The sequence below is a fragment of the Panthera uncia genome, chromosome E1 (genome assembly GCF_023721935.1).
Source record: "Panthera uncia isolate 11264 chromosome E1, Puncia_PCG_1.0, whole genome shotgun sequence".
Lineage (NCBI taxonomy): Eukaryota > Metazoa > Chordata > Mammalia > Carnivora > Felidae > Panthera > Panthera uncia.
In genome coordinates, this window is record NC_064814.1 from 52,788,452 (window position 1) to 52,815,933 (window position 27,482).

The 27,482-nt window shown below is 44.1% G+C and overlaps 1 protein-coding gene and 1 long non-coding RNA gene across 4 annotated transcripts in view; both read right to left on the reverse strand.

The window, feature by feature from the left end:
• MAP2K4 (mitogen-activated protein kinase kinase 4) overlaps window positions 1-27,482 on the reverse strand; it is a 136,328-nt gene that overhangs the window by 45,579 nt on the left and 63,267 nt on the right. For all 3 annotated transcript variants that reach the window (XM_049638093.1, XM_049638094.1, XM_049638095.1), the window contains 2 exons: window positions 22,356-22,530; window positions 7,331-7,450 (listed from right to left, as the gene is read on the reverse strand). In XM_049638093.1, coding sequence (XP_049494050.1) covers window positions 7,331-7,450; window positions 22,356-22,530 — 295 coding nt within the window. The remainder of the gene's footprint in view (window positions 1-7,330; window positions 7,451-22,355; window positions 22,531-27,482) is intronic.
• Window positions 19,850-22,349, reverse strand: LOC125927597 (uncharacterized). Its single transcript, XR_007459383.1, has 2 exons — window positions 22,064-22,349; window positions 19,850-21,832 (listed from the first exon to the last, which is right to left on the reverse strand). It is a non-coding gene; the product is annotated as an uncharacterized LOC125927597 (long non-coding RNA).

The window sequence follows — 27,482 nt, forward strand, 5'->3', positions numbered from 1 at the left end:
AAGCTCTGTCTCTCTCTGTCTCAAAAATAAATAAACGTTAAAAAAAAAAAAAAAGCCCTCAGCAAATAAGAAACAGAAGGGCACTTCCTCAACTTGATAAAGAACATCTACAAAAAACCTACAGCTAACATCACCCTTCCTGGTGAAACCCTGAGTGTTTCCTCCCTTAGATGAGAAACATTACAAGGATGTCTCCTCTCACTATTTCTATTCAACAACGTACTAGAGGATCTAGCCAGTGCAATAAGGCAAGAAATACAGAAATAAATGCAACCCAAACTACAAAGAGGTAAACTCTCTTTGTTCACAGACAACATGATAATCTACGTGGAAAATGTGAGGGAGTCTACAAAAAGCTACCAAAGGGGCGCCTGGGTGGCTCAGTCGGTTAAGTGCCCGACTTCAGCTCAGGTCACGATCTCGCGGTCCGCGAGTTCGAGCCCCGCGTCGGGCTCTGGGCTGATGGCTCAGAGCCTGGAGCCTGCTTCCAATTCTGTGCCTCCCTCTCTCTCTGCCCCTCCCCCGTTCATGCTCTGTCTCTCTCTGTCTCAAAAATAAATAAACGTTAAAAAAAAATTAAAAAAAAAAAAAGCTACCAAAACTCACGAGTTTAACAAAGTTAGGGTAGCCAAGATAAACAAACAAAAATCAACCGCATTTCCTTATATCAATCACAAAACAAGAAGAGACAAATTTCTTTAAAATATCATTTATTGGGGTGCCTGGGTAGCTCAGTCGGATGAGCATCTGACTTTGGCTCAGGTCATGATCTCATGGTTTGTGAGTTGGAGCCCCACATTGGGCTCTGTGCTGACAGCTTGGAGCCTGAAGCCTGCTTCGGATTCTATGTCTCATTCTCTCCCTGCTCCTCCCCCACTTGTGTTCTGTCTCTGTCTCTCAAAAATAAATAAATGTAAAAAAAAAAATTTTTTTTGAAGATCATTTATTCAGCACCAAAAAATACTAAATACTTAAGGATAAACTCAACAACAAAAAAAGTGATAGGACTATAAAGTGAAACCTACAAATATTGCTGAGAAAAATTAATGTAAATAAATGAAGTAAAATATCAAGCAAATGAGTCATTACACTGGATGTCTTTAAAATATTGATACCTCTCCGACCTACAGATTTAGCTCAATCCCAATACATTTTTTCAAAAAAGGAACAAATTGGCCCACGTTGAAATTACAAACTTTCATCCTCCCAAAAAAATGCCATTACTAGTATAATGGCTAAGCCACAGATGAGGGAGCAAATATTTGCAATCCTTTATCTGATAACAAACCTGTATCCAGAATACGTATTTTTAAAACTCCCAAAACTCAGTAAGAAACAAAAAAACAAGTTTTTAAAAAAATGGATAGGGGCGCCTGGGTGGCTCAGTCGGTTGGGCGGCCGACTTCAGCTCAGGTCATGATCTCGCAGTCTGTGAGTTTAAGCCCCGTGTCGGGCTCTGTGCTGACAGCTCAGAGCCTGGAGCCTATTTCAGATTCTGTGTCTCCCTCTCTCTGACCCTCCCCCGTTCATGCTCTGTCTCTCTCTGTCTCAAAAATATATAAAATGTAAAAAAAAAAAAAAAAAAAGGATAAAAGTCCAAAGAGAAACTTCATCAGAGGAGACATAAGGTTGGTAAACAATCTTATGAAAGGTTGTTCAACATCATTAGCCACTAAAGAAACACAAATTTAAAACACAATGAGATTCCAGTATACACCAGCTAGAACGGCTAAAAATTAAAAAGACAGACCATCCCCAGTGGTGGAAAAGATGTGGAAGAAAGAGAACTCTCATACATTACTTTTGAAGGTTGAAAATGGTACAGCTACTTTGGAAAATAGCTTTATAAAGTCAAACATTCATCTACCACATGATCCAGCCACTCCACTGCCAGGTATTTATTTCCCCAAGGGAAATGAAACCATGGGTCCCCCTCACAGACTTGTACACAGATGCTCACAGTAGCATTATTTGTAACAGTCAAAAACCAAAGGCAATCCAAAAGTCCCGCAGCGGGTATAAAGGGGTAAAACAACTATGGTGTATCCCCACAATGGAAGACCACTTCCACTACTCAGCAAAAAAAGGAACCAACTATTGCCACACACCACAACAGGAATTGCAAATAATTATGCAGAGTGAAGAAAGACAACACGTACCAACTGTAGGACTCTACTTATGCAAAATTCTAGAAAAGGCACATTCATCTATAGTGGCAGAAAGCTGCACGGTGGCAGAAGGGACGTGTGTGTGTGTTACATACAGGGCACAAGGAAATGTGTGAGTGATGGAAATGTCCATTATCTTTTTTTTTTAAGTTTATTTATTTTGAGAGAAAGAGAGAGCAGGGGAGGGGCAGAGAGAGAGAGAGAGAGAGAGAGAAAATCCCAAGCTATCTCCACACTGTCAGTGCAGAGCCCGACATGGGGCTTGACCTCACAAATCCTTAGATCACACACGACCTGAGCCGAAATCAAGAGTCGGACACTTAACCAACTGAGCCACCCAGGCACCCCGGAAATGTCCAGTTATCTTGATTACGGTGATAATCCTACAGGTGAATACACTTGTTCACACATATGAAACTGTGCACTTTAAATATGTGCATTTTAGTGTATGTCCCTTCTATCTCCATAAAGCTGTACTTAAAACTTGCAAGCTAGAAGGAAAGGAAAGAGCATGAGTAGTAGCAGGGGTAGAAAGTGAGAAGGAGATGAAATTCAGCTAATATCACTGCCTTCTATATAATCCGGTGAACTTCTATGGTTACTCAGAAGTGTATGTTCCAGACTAGAATTTCTCCAACCTCAAAAGATACCTGAAGGAAGGACTTCCACTCAGTGAATTGTGAAAATATATATGTTAAAGGACATTTGTTTAAGTGATTCTAGGTTTCAGCGTTAATAAAATAAATGGCAGGTGCGGACCTTTTACGCAAGCTACAGGCTAGAAATTACGTTTATTATTCAATGCTGTCAAGCTCTTTGTTTTCCTGTCTACAAAGTATGAAAACGTGTTGAGAAACCCATGCAATTAGGTGTCTTAGTAACATATCTACATCAAATCCAAGTTGTACTTTGGGCTTTTTATTTGAGTTCAGTTCTACCATAGAAAGAAGTGCAAACGGTTGGAGACAATGGCAAAAAACTGAGTTACAGGGGCAAATGGGTGGTTCAGTCAGTTACGTGTCTGACTCCAGCTCAGGTCATGATCTCGCAGTTTGTGAGTTTGAGCCCCACATCGGGCTCTGTGCTGACGGCTCAGAGTCTAAAGCCTGCTTTGGATTCTGTGCCTTCTTCTCTGAACTCCCACCCTCTCACGCTCTGTCTCTCTCTCAAATATAAATAAACATTAAAAAATTTAAAAAACAGAGTTACAAACTTCAGTATGAAATATTATTCACTCACTGTTTGAGTAAAGCTATGGGACTTTCAGAGGCTCAATTATTCCCCCAACGGCAAGATTAATCTCCTCGCAGCAGCTGCAAGAAGAAAATTAATGTCTTACAAGCTCCTTGATGGATGGTTGACTGAAGCAGACCATGAACCAATGTCCTATGGGGGATACAAATTATGAAATGAAATGTTCTGGTGGGTTCCTCAAGGTGATGGGAATTAAAAGCAATTTGTCTTCCTCACAGCGGTAGTTAACTAAGAAATCCAGGGGCACCTGGGTGGCTCAGTCGGTTGAGCGTCGGACTTTGGCTCAGGTCATGATCTCACAGTCCATGAGTTCGAGCCCCACGTCTGGCTCTGTGCTGACAGCTCAGAGCCTGAAGCCTGTTTCAGATTCTATTTCTCCCTCTCTCTCTGACCCTCCCCTGTTCGTGCTGTGTCTCTCTCTGTCTCAAAAATAAATAAACATTAAAAAAAATTTTTTTAATAAAAAAAAAGAAGTCCAGACCGCATCCACTCACTTCTCCTCTTTCCCTTCATAACCCAGAATTCTGTGTCTATTATTGGAACTGAAGGTCACATCACCAAAAAGATCCTAAAAGTGATCACCCTCGAGAGAAAAATGTTCCTCTAAACCTTTATTTAATCTGTTTAAAATGTTAACCTTTGTAACATCAGGAAACACGCTGCCCATGCACTCTTTAAAGGTGAACTTTTTGCTTCTGAATTTCATTTTGTATTATTCAGCAAGTCCCCATTACTTCTTGGCGGTGGGGGTGGAGGGAAGTTGACGATCAGCCTGTTGGGGCAGTTTGGGACTTTATACAACTGAACTGTATCAATGTTAAAAAGTAGATTGTTTTTTATCTTTAGTTTTTTTTTAAATGTTTTAATGTTTATTTATTTTTGAGAGAGACAGAGAAACAGAGCATGAGCAGGGCAGGGGCAGAGGGAGAGGGAGACACAGAATCCGAAGCAGGCTCCAGGCTCTGAGCTGTCAGCACAGAGCCCGATGTGGGACTGGAACTCACAAGCCGTGAAATTATGACCTGAGCCGAAGTCGGTGCTTAACCGACTGAGCCTCCCAGGCGTCCCTTTATTTATTTTTGAAAGAGAGAGAGAGAGAGAGAGAGAGAGAGAGAGAGAGAGAGAGAGAGAAACTAGCAGGGGAGGGGCAGAGAGAGAGGGAGACACAGACTCCAAAGTAGGCTCCGGGCTCCGAGCTGTTGGCACAGAGCCTGACTCGGGGCTCAAATGCACAAACCATGAGGTCATGACCTGAGCCCAAGTAAGACACTTAACCGACTGGGCCACCAGGTGCCCCAGCAGATTGTTTTTTTTTAATGAAGCTGAAAAGTTCCTCATCCCTGGACCACTTGTTCCATCACAGAAATAACAGTGAGATTTTTGCCTGTGAAGTCTCATCTCTATCACTTCCTGGCTATGTGATGCCCATCAAATCAGTCCTCAAACCTCAGCCTCCTCTCTGGAGAAGGGGGATAATGCCTCTAAGCCCCCTGAGACTGTTACCAAGAGAATACACGTGAAAACTCTAGAATGTTCGATAGATGCTTGTGCTTACAGCTGCATATCTCAACCCCCTGCAACCTTCCTGAGATCCATAAAACTGAATTTTACCCAGCTGTTGATAAGAAAAGATGAGCATACTGCTCAGACCTATTCCAAGCTGTTCTGTGTTGTTTCCGATACTTTGCAATCATGGGTATCACTCTGCCTTCTATTCGTAAAATCAGACGTCCACCCTGTGTAGGCTGAGGTCACGCACTGAAGTGTGGCTTGCGGGAACGAGGAAACAGTGGCCACAGGAAACAGGCTGGCATGTGCCAGCACTCTGGGCTAAGACTGAGCCGGCAGGAGTCCAGAGCAGCAGTGAATACAGCCCTGGGAAAGCGGACGTGGAACGCGGTTAGGACAGAACCTCTAGTCGAGTCCCTCAACAACTCCCATCCTGCATATGATCTGAAGAGTAAAATGGCCAGAGGATTTAGTGATTATGAAGAATAAATCCATGGTCTGGGGGAAGAAGGGAGGAGGAGATGGCAAGAGCCTTGGGCGACATGAAGAAAGTTCCAGATGTGATCTTACAAACGGCACGATATCATGTAATACTTAGGTACGTTCCCGAACACAGAACTGCACACTGTCGCGACACACAACCGACGTGCTTTGGTGAAGTAAGTCAACAGATTCGGTGTGTCTGGCCACAAAAACGAATATCTGAGGGACAGGAGTAGAAAGAAACTGCATGAAACTAGACTTAACAGTCATGAATTACGGATTCAACAAAGCAGCGGGCGCGATCGTGAAGCAGGATTCCATTGACAGAGTCACCCATCAAAAGCACAGGGAAGCAAGTAAATGCAAATGTAGGGATCGAGTGGGGGAATCAATTGACTAACTTCTGCGTGACAAGATCTGATACATTTCTAGTCAGGGCTACAGTCAGTGCTGTCTCACAGCACAGTATTTTTTAAGGCAGGAGCCACAACAAAACCCCCAAGGCTACATACACGCTTTGTGATCCAGTCCCAAAAAGAAGGGGCAGGGGGCTCCTCACCAGCTCGTAACGACCCCACCAGCACAAACTCAGCCTAACATTTTCAAAATGAGAATCGTACTGGGGCGCCTGGGTGGCTCCGTCAGGTCAGCGTCCGACTCTTGATTTCAGCTCAGGTCATGACCTCATGGTCTCATGAGAGATCTCATGATCTCAAACCCTGCACCGGACTCTGTGCTCACAGCACAGAACCTGCTTGGGATCCTCTCTCTCCTTTCTCTCTCTCTGCCCCTCGCCAGCTCGTGTGCACTCTCTCACACTCCCTCTCTCTCTCAAATAAATAAATAAACTTTAAAAAGAAATTAGATTGGTATTTTATAGAGTATTAGAAGTGCGTAAAGGTTCAGGGCACCTGGGTGGCTCAGTCGGTTAAGCATCCAACTTCGGCTCAGGTCATAATCTCACAGTTCATGGGTTCGAGCCCCACATCAGGCTCTGTGCTGACGGCTCAGAGCCTGGAGCCTGCTTCTGATCTGTGTCTCCCTCTCTCTCTGCCCCCTTCCCCGCTTGTGCTCTGTCTCTCTGTCTCTCAAAAAGAAACATTAAAAAACAAAAAGTGCTTAAAGGTTCATTAAGTTGAAGTCCTACTCACCTAACTAAATACCACAAGTGCGTGAGGACTGTCCCAGACCCCAGAAAGTATCTGATCCAAGCCCAGCTCCAGTACCGCCCACTGCCCTAACTCCCTGCCCTACGTCAGGCAGTGGAAGGACTGGAAATGACAGAAGTGGCAACCTTCAGCAGGACGCAAGATACCCAGAGGCCGAAAGAAGACACGTGATCCCAAGACCATCCGAGACCGTGCAGTTTCTACAAACAACTCTGGATAACGAGATTCGATAAAAGAAAGAATTTCTATTATACCTGTTTATTTCCACCTGGGTTGTACTGGGGGTTCTGGAGGAGGACGAGTAAATGCTTATATTAAATGCAGATACATCTGATGACAGAAATAAAGTTTCAAAAGGGGGACGGTGGCGGGGGGAACACCAAGGGAGTTCAGAGTCAACAAGAGGAAGAACTTAACCCACGGTAGAGGGTTAATATTCAGAAGTCGGCTGATTGGCCAGGTTCTTAAAGAACAGAAACTCTAAGAAAGGAAATATGGGATTCACATACAACAGCCATAAATATATATACGTATATAAAAAGTACGAGATTCGCCCCTTAACTGAGGAATGGTGAGTGCTGGAAATTAATACGCAGACTCTCACGGTTATACATTAAACATTGAGCAATTAGCTTACTGCTAATGTATGGCAATTAACTGAAGATCAGAACCTAAGCCTGTCATCCTCTTATCTATTCCAATTCGATATTTATTCGTCGGCTAAAACCCCAAAGTGTTTGCTCCTACCTCTCTGAAGAGTGCACCATAAAACTGAACAATGTACGGGCAGTCACTACTGCGCATTACTACATCCAAATCCATAAGAAGTTGTTTTTGTTCTTTTTCATCCACTGTTGACCGAATTCTCTGGAAAAGAATGACAAAAGATGTCATAAACACATAAAACAACTTTAGAAACCTGAGAACAAAGGCTACCACAAGACTGAAAATTTATAAGCAAATGTCATAAATGCTAACCAGACATAAAAAATGATCATCTTCCTTAGACTTTACAAGAACAATTTTTATCACAGAAAAACAAAATAGCACTTAGGAGATTTTGTTTTACGTATTTATGTTTTTTGGGTTTTTTTTTTTTTTTTGAAGCAAAACAGCACTTAAGAATTTCTTTAAAGGACACAGGACTTTTTAACCACAAGCATCCACTAATGACATTGGAAGTCATATAACAAAGTTCCTAGCAGTGAAAATTAACCCTCACATGCAAATATAAAGAAAACCACAATGAGCGAGACTTTAAGCAGTTCTCGTGTGAACAATCGTGAGCTTCACATCCTCATTCATGAGAGCTGGAAAAAAGAGTCCAGCCCCAAATCCTAGACTGCAATAGTCCCCCTTTGCCACACTTCCTGGTGCATTAAGAACAAAAAGTTTTGGGGTGCCTGGGTGGCTCAGTCGGTTAAGCGTCTGACTCCGGCTCAGGTCATGACCTTGCGGTTCGTGGGCTCGAGCCCTGTGTCGGGCTCTGTGCTGACAGCTCAGAGCCTGGAGTCTGTTTCAGATTCTGTGTCTCCCTCTCTCTCCGCCCCTTGTCCACTTGCATATGCTCTCTCTCTCTCTCAGAAATAAATAAACATTTAAAAAAAAAAAAAAAAAAAAAAAAGAACAAAAAGTTCTACCTGACTCTCCACCCCAGGAGTCAGAATGTAGGGTAGTAATAACATATGGAAGAAAAATCTAAAAATGAAAAAATGAGGGCTCTTTGTCTATCCCTAAACTGGTGAGGCCCTCTTCTCGTACACGGCAGACCTGGGGTATATCCCTAATCCACCTGTAGGACTTCTGTGCCAAATTCTAAAAGACTGCCTCGAAAACTTAGCGCCCCCACCTCCCACCACATAATGGTATTGTACGTGGACACGTCCGGAGGGACCGTTCCCACTGCACTAGCGAGACAGGAAAGAATCAAGTTCAGAAAGCATAAAACATGAATAATGAGGTTATAGTTCAACATCGAGGCATGCAAACAACGTTTTTCTCATCAAGAAGTTCACAAGGTCACAACGCACCGCTCTGTACAACGTATAGTACATACTTACAAGGCAAGTTAGTATATCAAAAAATACACAACGTGGCATTTTGTCTTCCAAAGACTTCAAGGTATCTGTCCTCAATGTTCTTGAAAGGGATGAAGGCAGACAATTAAATCCTTGAGCCCATTTTACAGAAGAGAAGCCAGAGGCACAGAGAGGTACAAAAGACGTATTCCATGTAACATGACAATAAGCGATTGTAGAAGGAATAGAAGCAGCTTCTTTCGTTTTCCTCTCTCCCCACTAAATGAGACATTCCACATACTCCCCACACAAACAAATTTCATTGTGCTACGTAAAATCTATAGCCCGTTAGCTACGGTACTTGATAGCAAATAGAATTTACTGACTCCCATACATCTCATATATACGAATTTACTTAAAATTTTTACATTGGATATTAACTGGCCAGATAAACAAGAAATAAATATGAAAAATGAAAAACAATGACAAAATAAGGCTGATACTTGTAAAATTAAGAAAAGTTTCCTTCTTTCTCTCATTTCTATATTTTATGGACTATTAGATGATCAGAGTTTGGGGATAAATTATTTTTTTTTTTTAATCAACATCAGGATAACGTTTGCTCACAAAGTATGTTTGTAAAAAGTCAAAACAGCCCAGAGATATCATTTGTTATCAGTTGAAAACCATGACATGGATAATTCTGGTAAACATTTAAGTTACATTTTATTCCTGTTTTTTAAAAAAAGTAACTTAAGGCGGCTCAGTCGGGGGAGTGTGCAGCTCTTGATCTTGGGGTTGTGAGTTCAAGCCCCACATTGGGTGTAGAGTTTACTTAAAAAAAAGAAAGAAAGAAAGAAAGAAAGAAAGAAAGAAAGAAAGAAAGAACGTTAAAAGAATAGCTGTGAAAATACTCGTTTGGGGAAGGCAATTTTTTAACATTTTTAACATTTTTTAAAAGAAAAAGAGCTGGTGATCAGAGACAAATGGGGGACGAAAAAGGAGATGATACTCTGGGGGAGATGTCCATCAACTCAAGGATTCTCCCTTTAAGGTTTAAAAAGGTTTTAAAGGTTTAAAAACTTTTTTCTGTTTTTGCCTGTATGGATATACGGACAAGTATAAACACACTCACACTCACAAGACACTATTGTAAAAGATGCCCTCTTTGCTAGATTCTTTTCCTGAGTTGGTTATACAGTTTTCTAAGTTTCCAATTTGTACAGCTGTTTGCATTTCGACTATGGGAAATCACATTACAGCCAAAACCTCGAGAGTTACTCTGGCTCTTGAGGACCAATTTCTAAAAATACTGCTGTAGCTACAGCAAGGATGCCTGGAGGCCTCACGGAAGCCCCACCATCAGACTGGTATCTCCTTCTCGGTCCTGAACAGGATTCCCGTGAGCCGGAATGGAGAGAGTTCCTGGCCCCGCTCTAACGTTTGAGCTCATCGGCATGGCAGTAAGACGACTCGTCTGAAAGCTGTTCTTTAATGCCACCACTGGTACAAAATAGAACACGGGGCTGCTGTGTGTGGCCTGCCGGCCCCCCAGGAAATAGATTCCGCTCCTGGATGCTTGTCAGCGGGTGAACACCTCTTCACGCTCTCTGAACATCTGGCCCATGGGGCAGGCAGTAGGTACAAGAGTAGCTGATGATAACACGTCGGGACTGTTTGGGACTGAGTAAGCAGGAGCTAACTCTTAATTATACGTAAGTTTCAGGATTCTACTGCAACATTTGTTATATGGGAATACTTAATAAAATAAACTCATCCAAAAGTCCTAAAGGACTCAAAAAGGGGGATTAACCACTCACACACCTACAATAGTGGTCGCTTCAAATCAATGATTTTAACTCAATAACTCAATAAATGTTCACACTGGAGAATACTTAACAGCGATCAATGACTAACAATAGCCAATGAGAGAACAGTTAATAAGAGTCATGACCAAAGACAGCCTTTCTAATAGAACAAAACAATGTGTACGGGTAAGAGTTCTACCACTGGAGGTAAGTACAGCCAAGATTCTCAAATATTCAGGCAGAAAATCACAGAAAACTGAAGAGAACGAACCCCCCTTCCCTTCAGGAAACTGTCCTTGGGAGCTCCCCTCTCATTGCCACACGGGATGCTGCCTGATTCATGGATTGCTTCATAAAGCCAATTAGATCTTCAAATTAAAGACAGAGAGAAAAAAAAAAGCTTTTCTTAATGGAGGGGGATGGAAAATAAAAGTACAAAGGCGTTGCCAATGTATCCGTAAAAATCTCCCCTAATTAGAATGTTCAGAAATCAAATGTATTGATAAATGTCTTCAGTCACAGAAAATTTTCATTCATGCCATAAATTTAAAAGTTAGATAAGACTGGGGCGCCTGGGTGGCTCAGATGGTTGAGCATCCAGCTTGATTTCGGCTCGGGTCATGACCTCATGGTTCATGGGTTCGAGCCCCACGTCAGGCTCTGTGCTGACAGCGTGAAAGCCTGCTTGGGATTCTCTCTCTGCCTCTCTCTGGCCCTCCTCTGTTCGTGTGTGCTCTCTCTCTCTCTCATAAGAAATAAATAAGCTTCAAAAAAAAAAAAGTTAGAGAAGACTAGAGTTTACTTGAGTTCGGAAAAGCTTTTTTTCCCTCTCATAAAAAATAGAGTGGAAAAGCTCACACAAAACCACAAAACATTTAAGAAAATCATCTCAAGAACCTTAACATTTTTTTTTTAAGTTTCATTTTCAACCAAATATCAGAATTCATTAAAATCACTCCTGCCTTCATTATTGAGCTCTTTTACTTGTCACTATTTTCTTAACCTAACTTAAGTTATTACATGTTCTCAGGACAAATGCAACTGTACTTTTTGAAAACTGAGCCACACTGCTTTTCCAATAATGAGGTATTTTCAAATCATTGCAAGTTTTACCTTATTTGGAACAAAATGTAGAGAAGACACTTAAAATCCAAACAAGAGTGACTACCCTACATGAAAAAGCCATTTTCCACAGTGAAGAAATTTATATACTTGAAGCTAAAAAAATATTAAAAAAATTTTTTTCATGTTTATTTATTTTTGAGAGAGAGAGACTGTGCGGGGAAGGGGCAGAGAGAGAGGGGGGAAGACACAGAATCGGAAGCAGGTTCCAGGCTCTGAGCCATCAGCACAGAGCTCAGTGTGGGGCTCGAACTCACCGGCCGTGAGATCATGACCTGAGCCAAAGTCGGACGCTCGACTGACTGAGCCACCCAGGCGCCCCTAAAAAAAATATTTTAAAAATTGTCGTCTAAATTTGTATTCAAGGTTGTTTTACACTCCACACAAGAGGAGGCAGATGCCAATAAAAACAGCACGTAGCCACAGAGCGGCAATGCCCAAATGACCCCAGCGAAAAGTCTTTCGGTGACCCAGAAAAGGGATGCGCTGACTGACCAGTTCTCCATTGTTACGACTGTTAGGGTTGTACGTGGTTCTTATCCAATTAAAAAGAAAAAAGTCCACAGAGCTTCACTTTCCTAAAACCTCCAATCCAACTCATGCCACTGGTGGGGGCCTGTGAATGATGCTGTAGTGATAGTTAACAGGTTCCAAAGGACAAGCTAAAAGTTTCAGCTCAAAATCATCCTCCTGCCCTCTCCTACCTCGTGCATAAAACACAACAGTGTCCACTCTGAGGACAGTGCCGATCCACGGCAACAGAAACATCTAGAAGTTGCTGAAAGGTCGCTTTCCTTGTGCCTGTGCAACATGATGTCTGGAAGTCATTGGTAAACCTAATGTTGACAGCTTATATGTATCCTTCGTTTGGAATGCCTCGATGTGCGACCATTTAAATTTAAGGCATAAATACTCCTCTACTGATAGCGAACAGCTATTTCAATGTGGCGTCCTTCCAGATGGCCTCTAAATACACCGGGACCTTCACACGGACACGATTCTCGCCCGTTAACTCCAAACCCTGCCAGCCCCACTTCCCCCTCGCAGTGTGCTGCTTCTCCTCAGGGGTAAATGACTAGGGATGAAACTAACAGCAGTAAGGGGGAAGAACTTTCCAGTAGATTAAGACCGGTTCTTATAATGCAAAGGGATTGTGGGAACTATTAAAAACCTATGTTCACTCAAGGAGCAGGGATGGGGGGGTGGGGGCCGAGAAGCAAAGAAGATAGAGGAAAACACTCTCAGAGAAAGTGCTTTCACCCCTTAGAGATATGAAGACGTGTCGTTTCTGCTTGTTTCTCTTCCTGTCCTACGTTTATTCTCAGGAACAAGGAGAAGGGGTAGGAGGAAAGGGTGTGACGGCGGCCCAGTCGCTGTTAGGGGATGCGGCTAGGACGGCTCAACTGTGGCAAAAAGAAAAGGGAAAAAGGTTAGCAACACAAAGGCCAAGGGACGAGCCACAGAAGAAGCGAAGGAAGAAAGGCCCACAGGGTCGGTCCTCAGAAGGTCACCAAGGAGCACTGTGCCTGGGTGCTGACTAAATACCCAGCTGGCAGTGATGCTTACACTCATTCTGACTCAGAGCGAACCCTTACAGCCCCATGTCAGACTTCTCAAAGCCATCTCAGTTGCCAGAGAGGCTGGACATACACCACTGGGGACTGCGCAGAGGTTTGCCTCAAAATGGCCCAGTCTACATCTGCCTGTGTTCCGGTGACATGGGTTCTTCCTGCCAACTCAAGCTAGCAGAAAAGGCTACAGACAGATGACAAGCTCCACCTCTTGGACAGTCTGTGTGTATGGCGAGGGAAGGCTCTCTGGGTTACCGGATCCCAGTCCTGCTCAGAGAAGGGGAAAACAGCTCATCATATTCTCGAAAGACACAGAATAAAGTGAGATTGATGACAAGTCATATATGCTCTTGATTAAAAACAGCAGCTCCCCAATGTGTGGGACAGATGTTCGTTCCTAGGATTGGATCATTCCAGACAAAAAAGATAAAAGTCATCTGCAAAGCAACCAGGAGTCGAGAACTGAGGAGTCCAGGAATGAACTTTTACAAAGACAGACTTAAAAATAGCAACATAGTCAAATAAACTTGCCAAATATCTACCAATTCTAATCGATATTCTTTTCTTGTTTTTGTTTTGAAATAGAGAAAATATGTATGGGGGGAATGAGATGAGGGGACACAGAAGAAATGGGGTAATTAATGTGGCAAGGCATGACCGCTAGGCCCCAGCAGATAAGGCCTCCCAAATTCTCAAACAAAATCTTGTCAGGTTTTTGTAGGGCTCGGGTGAGGGTCCCGAGGGCAGTATAACAAGGTCATTAAGGGTAAGGTCAGTGACTCATACCCCTGCTGCACATGTTCATCTCCAACTACCTAGAAGAAGTTGGAATAAAGTACGAGTACTTAAAAGTGAGAGAAGTGAGTTCCCTGATGAGAAATTAGGGCACGGATACAATGAGACTCCGCAAGGAGATGGGCTCCATCACTGTACGAGAAATGAGTGGATAGCTTCAAAGACGATCTGGGTGTTGATTAAGACAATCTGACACGATGGGCACCTGGGTGGCTCAGTCGGTCAAGCGTCCGACTTCGGCTGAGGTCATGATCTCACAGTTCGTGGGTTCAAGCCCTGCATCGGGCTCTGTGCTGACAGCTGGGAGCCTGGAGCCTGCTTCAGATTCTGTGTCTCCCTCTCTGCCCCTCCCCCACTCATGCTCTGTCTGTCTCTCTCTCAAAAATAAATTAAACATTAAAAAAAAATTTTTTTTAAAGACAATCTGACAAAGTGTCACTTTCAATTTGTCACCAATCCAAACTAGAGCACCAGAAGGTATATACTCTTCAGCAAAGCCGTGCAGGGTCTGTGATCACTGGCAAAAAGCTGAAACTCCAATGACTGTGACTGTGGCTCACTCCTACACGTAATCACTGATCACCAACCAATGTTACCAAAAGCATGAGCATTCTGTATTTCAAGAAACTGCCAAACAACAACAAAAACAACAACAACTACCAAATGTCTTGCCAGAGTGATATGATAGCTAGACCAACCACTTCCAGGACAAAAACGAAACCCAAAGCTCCTTGTGTTGACCGTCTGTACCAAGTGGACATTGATAAATATCAGCCACACAGAAATCTTAGAACTGATCCACGAGCAAACAGATCACGTGGGATCTTAGGTGAGACTCCTCTCCACAGGAACTATTCCATTTGAAATCAAAGGAGGTGGGGCACCTGGGTGGCTGAGTCAGTTAAGCATCCGACTTTGGCTCAGGTCACGATCTCACAGTCCATGAGTTCGAGCCCCGCATCAGGCTCTGTGCTGACAGCTCGGAGCCTGGAGCCTGCTTCGGATTCTGTGTCTCCCCCTCTCTCTCTGCCCCTCCCCCACTTGCACTCTGTTTCTCTCTCTCTCAAAAATAAATAAAATATAAAAAAAGTTTTTTAATAAAATCAAAGGATGAAAAGAACAAGGATTATCTTAATTGATATAGCTGTGATATTTTGAAAATGTGTCCCGTTCCTGGAATCACAAATGCCAATACTGCTACGCCATAAATGCATTCCATTTGTTAAGCGTTCCTTGCAAAGAACCCTCCTATGATTAGCGTCTGTGGGTAAAATATGAAGGGGGGTCCACTGCAGTCAGCAACCTAAATCAGTGACGCAGGGGATGGGAGATAGGATCGCACTCAGATCCCCCAAGTGCCCCAGTGGATCCTTACAAACATGCTGCTTTCCCAACAGAAATGTCCAGAATTCAGTTCCAATACAAAGGGTGGAAAACCCCAGAAACCACGGCAGCACGTCAACATGCTATTTATTATCCCCTTTGGGCCACATTTTCATTTTCTTAAGTCCAAAACAAAGATTCCATGTTCCACAGCTGCAGCAAGGCTCCTCCCTGCTACCCAGGTTCATCCTTGGCTGCTGGAATCTTCTGAATCGATCACATACAAAAATGCCCACTGTGTCACTCTCACAATGCCATCACTAACGGCATGAAGGCAGACAGCAACATTAGCCGAAACAAGTTAAAAAAGGCAAGTATTTGGAATGCCGATCACAGATGCAAAATTGGTTTTCACGTCAAAGAGTAACAGATAATAAGTGTGCCTGTTAAATCAATTGTTTTAAATTAGGAAGACGTGTTTCTACCAGGGCAGGAAGAAAGAATACTAATTCTTAATTGCCAAATCATCCAAGCCTTTAGAAGCAATTTAATGAACTCTCAATTGTCTCTTGATCAAATTAATTAGTTAATAGTAGTACCTCCTATTCTCCTCACTGAGGAGACTGAGGCCCAAGCAATTCCTTGTACATATCCTCTCTGATGTGTCACCAGAGAACTGGGGAGATTGGTTCCAAAAATATATGGAGTATTTATTACGTCATGGGCAGGGCTGCCCCGAGGGCAAGGTTAATGGGACAAGCTGGACGTGTCTTGATCACCGGCTTCCTCTTTACTAATGACATCATCCACATATAAAGAGCACAGCCGTAGCGCTAACATTTTACAAGGGCCGAAAGATCATCGGTGACAAGTGACAGGTCATTACTTCCATACCCATGACACCGAAGTGCGACGCAAGTGGAAATGACGTACCACCAACATCCGGGGCATGACCGTAAGACAAAAGCAACAAAAATGACAGAACGCTTGCAGGAGGCATATCAAATAGGGGGTCAGATGGTCCTCATTTAGACTAAGGGGTGGAAGACAGGTTCTTCTCCAAACTGTGACACAGGCTGAGCTACAGATTCCAAAGGTTTCCTCAGAGCTCACGAGCCCAGAGCATCCTTCCAATATTGGCAGGCACAGGGTTGCCATCCCCTATCCCTTACATCAGCCAGAACAGTGCTATTTAGTCTATATTATTGATTGGAGTCTACATACGATGCTATCAACAGAAAGAACCCATGGAGGAAAACCGCTAGGAACAAAAGGAACACGTCTATGTGAGGGGTTCCAAGCTACACAAGGCGAGTTCAAAACCAAGCTGACCGGGGGGGGGGGGGGGGGCGCCGGGGTGGCTCCGTCGGTTGAGCGTCCGACTTTGGCTCAGGTCATGGTCTCATGGTCCGTGAGTTCGAGCCCCGCGTCGGGCTCTGTGCTGACAGCTTGGAGCCTGGAGCCTGTTTCCGATTCTCTGTCTCCCTCTCTCTCTGCCCCTCCCCTGTTCGTGCTCTGTCTCTCTCTGTCTCAAAAATAAATAAACGTTAAAAAAATAAAAAAAAAAAAAACCCCAAGCTGACCGGAGGGCAGTCCTGCCACAGCCTTTGGATCTGCCCACCTCTGTTAGCACTTTTCACCTGGAACACCGTGACATTCAAGCAACGCTAGGAACATACCGTAACATGGCTCCAGCAGCTACGGATTGCTTAATTAAGCCACAGGATGTAGCCGATCAAAGAAGAGTGGAAGGCCCTGGAATCCAGTCCCAATTCAAAACCAGGCAGCCATGACTTCTGCATTCCACACGTGATCTGGAAAATCAAACGCTAGCACGCACGCTGGCCTTCCAACACGCGGTAGAATTGCCTAACAAAGCACCCTACACCGTCGGAAAGGAGCTTTGCAAATGTAAGGCCGCTCCCGTCAAATATCATTCTAGCGCTTTCGGAACAGTGTGCGAGACCAATGTTTAAGGACTACAATGAATCTCCTCCAGTGAGCCTCACAGTTCCCGCCAAAATTATTCAGTAAGGGAACTTCTGGTAGAAGTGGCAAGGTGTCCACAGGGGCCGACCCCCACGTTGCCATACTTCCAGCACTGTCTGCGTGGGGGAGGCCTACTTAGGGAGCAGATGCAAGCACCATCCAGCCCCAAGGCTGCGGGGGGGGGGTCTCTGGTCCTTCCCACCAGGCATGAGGGTTAACCTAGGTCTCAACTGTACATCAAGGACACTGAAGGTGAGATCCAAATACCAAGGAGAATCAGGAATCGAGATCAGGTTACCAGCCTAGGATGGACCGGGACGACTGAAACAGATACACCAGTAGAGTTGGAACAGTAGAGGAAAAACTGAGGGAGGGTTGAAAGAACAAGAGGAGCGAGGCCCATCCTCGAGAAAGGGGAAACGCCTGAAACCCTTCAGTCCAAGGTCACGTTGCTAACTCAGTGTGGCCTAAGCACCTAATCTGAGACAGCCAGTCCGTCTTTCTGAGTTGTGCAGATGAGTTCTCAGGTTGAAGACTGAATGTTCTTCGTAGTATTATCCCTGACAACCTTGACCGGACACGTTCCCATCCCCACCTACCTGCCTGCCATCGGTTTCATCCTCCCACGAGAGGTCAGCCTCGCTCAACGGTCAAGCCTCTAACAAACAACTCCACTGCCCTCCGTCTGCAGGGGCATCGATCCCTTTCAATCCCTTGACAACCTGAGGCTGTCATACCACTCCATTCCAGCCCACGGGCCTGAACTCTTTCTAACTCTTCACTCCTGTGTCCCCAGATTTGCTCAGACATGCTGATTCGGATCATCTGAGGACCTGACTCTGCTGGGTGTTTCTCCCAGACGTGAGTTTCTCTAACCCCAGCCCAGAAACCTAATGCCGATGCCAATGCCTTCCTCAAACATTTGATCTGAATGTTGGGCCTTTCCCCATTACAATTAGCCCCGGAAGGGAGCTAACCAGACACCTACTTTACTCTTAGAGGACAGGGTCTGTGTGGGTCTCATTTTTTTCATTTAGTGGTTATTCCAACATCATGCGAAATGGGGTATTAAATAAATGTTATTTGCCGAAGATGCTGATTGAAGCCTGAAGTACCCTACCAGAGCCGAAGGTGGTCCCTCCTGAGCTTTAGGAGACCTGGTGGCCAGGACAACGGCTTTGCCCTGGGCAGCCCCGTGACTCAGTCATTCAGGCGACAAGACAAACCAGCTGTATCACTCCCCGTCACAGAAGAGGAAGACCTTTTTCCCACGAGTGTGCGATTAAAACTGAAGGGTCAAGATTTTCCACATCTTAGGTCCTAATGCCGAACCTCACTGGCAGCTTCAGGAACTGTCCTCGGGCCAAAGGTCAAGAAATTGTTGGCGTGCCTGGGTGGCTCAGTAGGATAAGCATCCAAGTCTTGATTTCGACTCAGGTTACGATCTCCCTGTCATGAGATCGAGCCCCACGCCCAGCACGGAGGCTGCTTGGGAAGCTGTCTCCCACTCCTTCTGTGCCTCCCACCCCACACACACGCACACGTGCCCTCTCTCTTTCCCTCTCTCTTTCTCTCTCTCTCAAAAGAAAAAGAGAAATTGTTGTATGTACAACTCTTACACATGCTGTATGCTACCTCGCTGAGTTTGATTTATTATATCTTAGCTGATTTTTAGATTACGTCTTGGAGATGACCATTTCTACTAACAGGTCTTTTCAGACATTTCTTACAGGTGGCAAAATAAACTTGGGGAAGGGCTCCCTCAAAACTAAACCTCAGGGGTGCCCCTGGTTGGCTCAGTTAGAAGAACATGTGACCCTTGATCTTGGGGTCGTGAGTTCAAGCCCCACATTGGGCTTAAAATAATTTAAAAAACCAAAACTAAAAATGAGGAATAATGATAATAAAACCAGGCTAATACCACAGTCCACTTTTGTAAAGAACTGCAAATAGGTCTTAAGGATGACTTATTTCCAACATAAGCTTAGTATCTACTAAGTTAACCCCTCCATATTCCCCGGTGCATAGTAAAACACTAGTATAATGCATTTCTCATTTTACCAACAACCAGGGAAAACTCACAGGAGTGTGAACCACTGTCTCCCACTCTTTTAAATTTCTGTAGTCCTATCTCAAGGCTAAACACAGAGGGCGCTTAGTAATCAGGCTGTCTACGTCAGACCTAATGTCTTGATCACATACTGCCCCTGGGTGTTTGCTCTTGTCCATCTGTCCACGTGCCTACGTGATAAGGAATACACTCGCTCAGGTGTGATGAAAGGCTAAGCTTTTTCAGAGAGACCCACAAGATACACATTTAAAAACTGCAGTGGTTGGGGCGCCTGGGTGGCTCAGTCGGTTGGGTGTCCAACTTCAGCTCAGGTCACGATCTCGCAGTCTGTGAGTTCGAGCCCCGCGTTGGGCTCTGGGGTGATGGCTCAGAGCCTGGAGCCTGCTTCCGATTCTGTGTCTCCCTCTCTCTGCCCCTCCCCCATTCATGCTCTGTCTCCGTCTCAAAAATAAATAAACGTTAAAAAAAATTTTTTTTTTTTAAACTGCAGTGGGAGGCAAACACCAGTCTGCAAATTGGTATCAAACTGTCATGTATGTGAATGGAAAAACCCTCTTCCAGTATCATATGACGTCATGGAATCCAATGGTACCCCCCACTGATAGGTCGGTTGATAACGTCACATCACCACCTTCCCCACACTAAACGGACCCGCTTGCTCAAGAATTCAAGGTGATGGGGAGCTTGGGTGGCTCAGTCGGTTCAGTGTCAGACTTCAGCTCAGGTCATGATCTCACAGTTTGTGAGGTTGAGCCCTGAGTTGGGGCTCTGTGCTGACAGCTCGGAGCCTGGAGCCTGCTTTGGATTCTGTGTCTCCCTCTCTGTCTGCCCCTTCCCTGCGCTCTCTCTCTCTCTCTCTCAAAAATAATAAAAACATTTAAAAAATTGAAAAAAAAAAGAATTCAAGTTGATAAACACGGGGCACCTGAGTGGCTCAGTCGGTTGGGCGTCCACTTCGGCTCAGGTCATGATGTCGCGGTCCGTGTCTCCCTCTCTCTCTGCCTCTCCCCCACTCACATTCTGTCTGTCTGTCTGTCTCTCTCTCAAAAATAAAGAAACATTAAAAAATTAAAAAGAACTCAAGGTGATAAACAAACAGAGACAGTACCAACTGATAGGTATTGATGTGAGAGTTACCCATCTGGAGGTCCCATGACCCCCTCCAAGTATTTCTTAAGAGCTGGGATTTTCAAAGCCACTCCAACAGGGGCTCTCAAAATAAGGTCAAATTACAAACAGCGGACAACAACTTCCTATTTTCACTCTTTAAATGCCTTCAAAACTTGAGTGAGCACTACACAGTTTCAAAAGTTCTCAAATTAAGAAAAGCTTCCTTCAAGTCACAATGAAGCAAGTACCTTCTTTATTTCCCTTGAAAACCTACTGACTGTGGCCGAAGTCAACACAGATTACTAAAACAGATTATGATAATGGTCAACATAGTAAAACGCATGGAGTGCAGGCTGAAAATCGCAGGACATAATTATTTAAAAGGTCTTTCCCTAGTACCTGGAAGAAAGTTTAGAAGCTTTAGTTACATAGGATAGCTCTCCCTTAAGACCCAGCCAAGTAAAAGCAAGTGTCATGCACAGGCAGCATACAGAAGAGCAGTGCAACACTCATCCAGAAAAATCTCAATAAAATGACTTCCCACTTCCATTGCAGTGGCACAAAATAAACATAGAGGAATCATTTCACGTTCCAAGAAGACTACCAGTTTATTTCAAGAGATAATCCAAAGCAGAGGGCGTAGCCTATGCGTCTTTAGAGGTCTACAGTTCACATGCAAGATTTTGCAGACGTATGCAGCATCCTAAGAAAAAGGCCCACAGTCGTCATCACAATGCAAAAGAACAATGACCAAAAACGAGGTGAAGAACCATACAAGTTTTCCCCATCATGAATTTCTCATCGGTTTGTATGACCCCACAAAGAGAAATGCTCAACAGTGAAGGAGGCAAAAACAGTTAGAGTAACATTTTGCTCACAGTAAACTTTAACACAGAGAGCATCTTCTATCAATGTGATGCGAATCCCCTCCCAAAAGTCAATTACGACACTGAGGCGCCTAGTCAATCAAGCCACGTCGAAAAAGTCTCCAAACAGGCGTTTCAACAGGAAGATGATTAGCCGACACTGTCTGCAAACCCATTCTCCATTGTGCAAACTGAGGCATTGACTGCTTCCGTAAGAATTGTAACTCGGATCCCCTTTTGCCTTTTTCTTTTTAAACCGCCACCCCCAACACTGTCCATTTTCCAGTAACATCTGAGACACAGCGAACATCTGCTCGACATCTAAACAAACAAACGGCCACGTTACAACTACGCGGGCCCCACAGGAGTCGGATGGACGGCAGCGATGCGTAACAGGCACCGACGTCAGCCCACCAAGGACAGCCTGTGGGGCCGATCTCCACTCCGGGCCACTCTGCCGTCTTCTTCACATGAACGTATCAGGTGGCAGACACTCACAGCAAGGACGGAATGTGACGGCATTATCACGAGGTACGCATTTCAAGTCCAGCTTTCGAACCGGGGAACAGGGCAGTACTGGGTGGAGATGAGAAAACAAACAGAAGCCGAGCCGGTCAGGGCCGAGTAAGGTTGAGGTTAGTGGCAACAGCATGTGCGTGGTTTCCGGGAAACCTTCAGTGAGACTGCTGTTAGCCCTAGCCCCGCACCTTGCCCAACCCAGTGTGCTGCCTCTTCGTCCAGCTCCCCGCCTGGCTCGGTGCAGCACTGCCCTGCTCCCAGGGGTGCGGCCGCCCAGCCTGAACTCACCTTGGCAGCGGAAGGGCCTGGAGTTGAAAACACGTTAGCGCGTCATGCCAAGAGCGCAGCGAACATGCGCACTTCACACCCTCGGCGCTTCCGGAGGGGAGGGAAACACATGCCACCGGCCAGACAGCCTCGGGACGATTCACACCCTCGAAGGATTTGGAGAAACGGTTTTACAAACACCCACGTTCGCCACACAAGCCGGGAGAGGACAGAACAACAGTGGAGTGACTGCACCAGGAAGTTGCACCTAATGGCTGAAAGCACCGGAAAAAGAAGGACGGGCGTCACCTACTTTAACTGCCATTATCTGCCCACTTGGTTTGTGGACCATTTTGTTGACGGAACCGTAAGCTCCTCGTCCGATTTCTCCAAGGTCCTTCAAGTCCTCCGCGGTGAAATCCCAGTGCTGCTCAGGAGAGATCTTCAGTTTTCCCGACGATTCGATGCTGTGTGTTCTCAGCCTCTCTCTGTTAAAATACCGGGAAGCAATTGTGCCACATTTTAAACAGGTTTGGACTTTTTCTGATAGCTAGCACCGATGAATGCGTGGGAAAAAAACACGGTCTGACCTCCAGGGTTTTGGAGGGTTTTTTTTTTTTTTGGCTTTGTTTTGTTTGTTTTGTTTTTGTTGTTGTTTTTAGTGGGTTGTTTTTGGGTTTTTTTGTTTTTTTTTTTTTTTTTGCATCGTCTTCTTTTTTTGACACACTGACTTAAGGAAGGCCTAAATTTAGGGAGTCAATGATCATAGCTTTAAGAGGATTCAGAAAACCAAGGTTCCATTGACTGAAGAAAGTAATTCTATAGACTCGTTTTCATTTCCAAATACGAGAGCTTTCTCAAACCTTTGCAAAACTGCATTGTTAAATGCAGACGCCCAGGAGTGACAGACCTCATTTCCAGAAAGTTCTTATCCAACCTTACCCGACATTAATACTCCAGGCCCTCAACCTGTGGCACAGGCACTCCCAAACTTTGGTGCACATTAGAATTTCCTGGCGAGATTCTTAAAATCTGGATGCCCAGGTTACCATCTCATAGCAATTAGAGTATCTGGGGGCAGGAGTCCAAAAGATCCAGTATTTTTAAAGATCCCAGGTGACTCCAGCAGAGTTTGGGAAGTAACACCTTACCATACTGCCCTGTCCCTGTTTATGCCATGCTGGGGTAGGGGATCAGTTACATAGATAGCCAGCAGGCACTAAGAGAAAAACTGTCATGTATTATTCAAACTTGAACCTCTCAGTCTTTGTTCACAGATATAGCAACGAGGTGAAAACAAATGATTCATGGACAAAAGGATCCACTCCTTACAGATTTTCATTACATTCTAAAACCATCTCCAAAATTCCAACCTGGAGATCAAAGGATGAACTTGTAACCATGCTTTGTAAAAAAGCAAATCCGGGGCGCCTGGGTGGCTCAGTCGGTTAAGCGTCCGACTTCGGCTCAGGTCATGATCTCACGGTTCATGGGTTCGAGCCCCACGTTGGGCTCTGTGCTGACAGCTTGGAACCTGGAGCCTGCTTTGGATTCTGTGTCTCCCTCCCTCTCTGTTCCTCCCCTGCTCTCACTCTGTCTCTCTCTCTCACTCTCTCAAAAATAAAGATTAAAAAAATTAACAACAAAAAAAGCAAATCCAAAATGAAAAATGGGAAAACCACCTCATTTGTGTCTCTTTCTCCCCTGCCCCCACAGATCAATACAGTAATGAACTCTATCAAGCCAGGGAGGGCAACATGCCAGAAAAAGATTCTTGAATATCATTGATATTTTTCTTCAATTTCATATGAAATGGTCAGAATCTCTTTAAAATCTGATCAGGTAATACAAGCAAGAAAAGTTGACATGCTTATTTCTTTTACTTCTTCCAAAATACAGAAATGTTTTCTCAGGTTACTAGAACTGATTTTTGTAGCTACTTTTAAGGTTCTCAAAATATTCAGAATTTTAAAATCACTTCCCCAGAATTACCACATATACTAGTATTCATAATTACCATGCTTCAAGACAGTAGTTTAAAGACTAATACACTTTGTCTAAGTAACCACTTAGGGAACCCACATTCCCAATGCCAGATTCCAGGATCATAATAAGTCATACTACCAGCTTTTATTCACGCAAATTCTTGTCTTGTTTAGGACATATTTTCACCAACCAAACCTAGTGACGAACTGTCTTAGTAATCTTTTTCATGATGCAGAAGTATCCTAACGTAAAGAAGATTCGTTTTTGGGGCGCCTGGGTGGCTCAGTCAGTGAAGCGTCCAACTCTTGATTTCGGCTCAGGTCATGATCTCACAGTCCGCGAGACTGAGCCCCACATCGGGCTCTGTGCTGATGGTACAGAGCATGCTTGGGATTCTCTTTCTCCCTCTCTCTCTGACCCTTCCCTGCGTGCACACACTCTCCCTCTCTCTCAAAATAAAGCAATAAGCACTAAAACAGAAAGAAGAAGGAAGAAAGAAACAAGGAAAGAAAGAAAGAAACAAAGAAAGAAAAAGAAGGTTCATTTGTAAAGATCATTGTTCTCCGATCACTGGCAAGTAAACACCACCTCTATGGCTCAGTGTAATCACTGGTGAAATGTCCAGCAGTGGGCAACTGCTGAGAGTAGCTGAAAAATAGTTAAAATTACATGTAAATTGGAAGCAACGTGTTTTAAATTATTCGCTAATTTATGGGACATGGTAGACAGGCTCAAAGGTGATCTCCGTGATCTGTACATCCCTGGGGTTCACATCGTGTGGGCTCCTCTCTCTGAGTGTGGACAGGACCTATGACCTGCTTCTAACCAAGAGAATGTGGCAAAAGACATCATTCTCATGAATACATCGTGTCATACAGCATTCCTGAGAAATGAAAGGAGTGTTTCATTACTACCTAAATCACAGAATAGCAAGTTATAATATTACCTATTTAAAGATCAAATTTCAGAATTATGGAGTAGCTCTTCTAATAATTTCGCTTACTGTAGCCTGCTGTGTAGTTTCTGGAGAAGGTCTCTTTTTTTTTTTTTAAAGGGAACAGATTGACACCTACAGGGTACAGGTTATCTTCTTGGACTAATGTAAATGTTCAAAAACTGAGTACACAACTCTGAATACAGGAAAGGCAACTGAATTGTACAGTATAAGGGGTGAATTCTATGGGATGTGAATTATATCTCAATAAAGCTGCGAAGACAGAAGATGGAGGGCAGAATGTGGTCACCACCCACAGTCCATTTTCTCATTTAGACTGGAAAAAAGTTGTGGAAACCACAAAAAAAACATGCTACGGTTATGCCATCATGAAGGTGTGTTCATGGAGTCTTTGCTCCTACCAGGCTGGCAACCTTTCCAGCGAAACTGAATCAATTTCACAGCTATTGTTTTAAGAGTTAGTGGCTTCCAAAGAAGGACTGGATAGAGATACAGCGCTGTAGTGACCACACCTGGAAGCCTGACCTGACCCTTTACCCTCACACTATAGCAGTCAACCAGTGAAGCAACTGTACCGAGTGCCCGAAACCTTAGTTGTGGTTTTCTATGGAGGCAAATGTGTCAATCAAGATTTAAGTGTTACTTCTATTAGGCATATCAGAAATTCCCAGTCATTTCATTATTAATTTCTTACCTGAAAATTAGTTCAGCTCAACTCCACAAATCTGTAAGCGATCCCCAATGCCTTTCTCTGCCTCATCAGTAACTAAGTTCAGCCTATGACCTTTTCTTTACTCTTATATTCAGCCTTCTAAAATGCATGGTAACTGTGGTCCACATGAGCAATTCTTAACCCAGACATCTTACCCATTCCCTCTGTTGGGCTGTATTCAAGAAACAAGCAAGCGATGGAGGTTCCAAGTCTCAAATTAACCCAAATCTCATACAGAAACACAACCCCAGCCCCATATCTAACCACCTACGCAGAAAAGTCCCTAAGAAAATTGGTAACGTTCTCCTCTGGATCTAGAGGTCTTCAACATGGAAACAAATTTTAATAGTTTTTGTTGTAAGAAGACCTGTAATTAGACAATCAAGTGATACACACTCCAGTTAAAAAGTGAGCTATACACTTACATATTTAATGCCTACAGATCACAAATCAGATTTAAAGAGTACCCCTCTTGAATACAGTATTTCCAACAGGATGTACTTGGGGATAGATCTCAACACCAGGGAAGCTGTTTAGATACAGACTGATGTCACCATAAAATATTTTCTCTTATATAAAGGGAAGTAGGAGTTGAGTGGCAATAATAAACCTTGGTGATATCTACAGACACCAACACGAAGGATTAAAACCTAAAAAGAAAAAAAAATGGATCCATTTTATTAACCAACTTGAATCAAACTTGAAAAAAATCGGTTCGTGGACACAGTGCATCTTACCACCAGATTCGCTAATTAACGTGAATGGACTGGGTCCGTGTCCCCTGTGGTTATATCGTCATGTTCCAAAGACTATGCTCCTTGGCCTTGTAAAGGGATGCCATATGAATGACTGAAAAAAATCAGAGGTTCTAGGCCTTCCCTCTTCTACTCTTTCAGGGAACCCTCATTCCCCTGCCCCCCAGGCTTCATCTTTCCACGGAGAGGGATCTGGTGTCTCACATGAGCCCTTACGGGCTGACCAGAGAACACGAACAAAGAAACTGAACACACTCAGGTCAAGTCCTCTCTTTTGAAACAAGCCTTCCTACACGGAGGGTACGGATGCTCTGGGTGTCCCTCTGTCATGCATTACGAGAGGCTGCCACTCACAGGATGGGGAAGTCTAATTACATGAGGCCACGAGGAGGAGTTAGCAAACTATTCAGGTCTCAAATGCAGAGCTACATTTCCCATTTTGTCAAGAATAAGACAGGGGTAGGGGCTCCTGGGTGGCTCAGTCAGTTTAGCGCCTGGCTCTTGATTTCTGCTCAGGTCATGATCTCACAGTTCGTGAGATCAAGCCCCATGCCGGGCTCCGTGCTGACAGTACGGGGCCTGCTGGAGAGTGTCTCTCTCCCTCTCTCTCTCAAAATAAAGAAACAAGCATTTATCAAGGATAAGACAAATCTTACCATCTCTCTCAATTGGTGCCCAATACAAAGGGAATGAAGCCTTTTCCATTTTTTAACTAGACTTCTAGAGAACCAAAAACCAAGATTTTCAAACATTTTCACAAAGTATTAGTAATAAAATGAAATGCGATCGTGCAATTCCTAGGGTTCAAAGAAAATATAACAATTTCAATGTGACCTCAGAGCCTCCAGACGCCAAGAATTTCACCGCTTTGCAGCTAACCCTATAAACTAAAGTCAATTCCCTTTGGCCCCCTTGTACAAGTGCTCAGAAAGACAAAGGACAAATACTTTTGGTGACCTGAGTCATAGCTGTAGCTTCAAAGTCCCAGTTTATTCCACTTCTAGAAAAAGCTCACCCAGAGTCTCAAGGGCA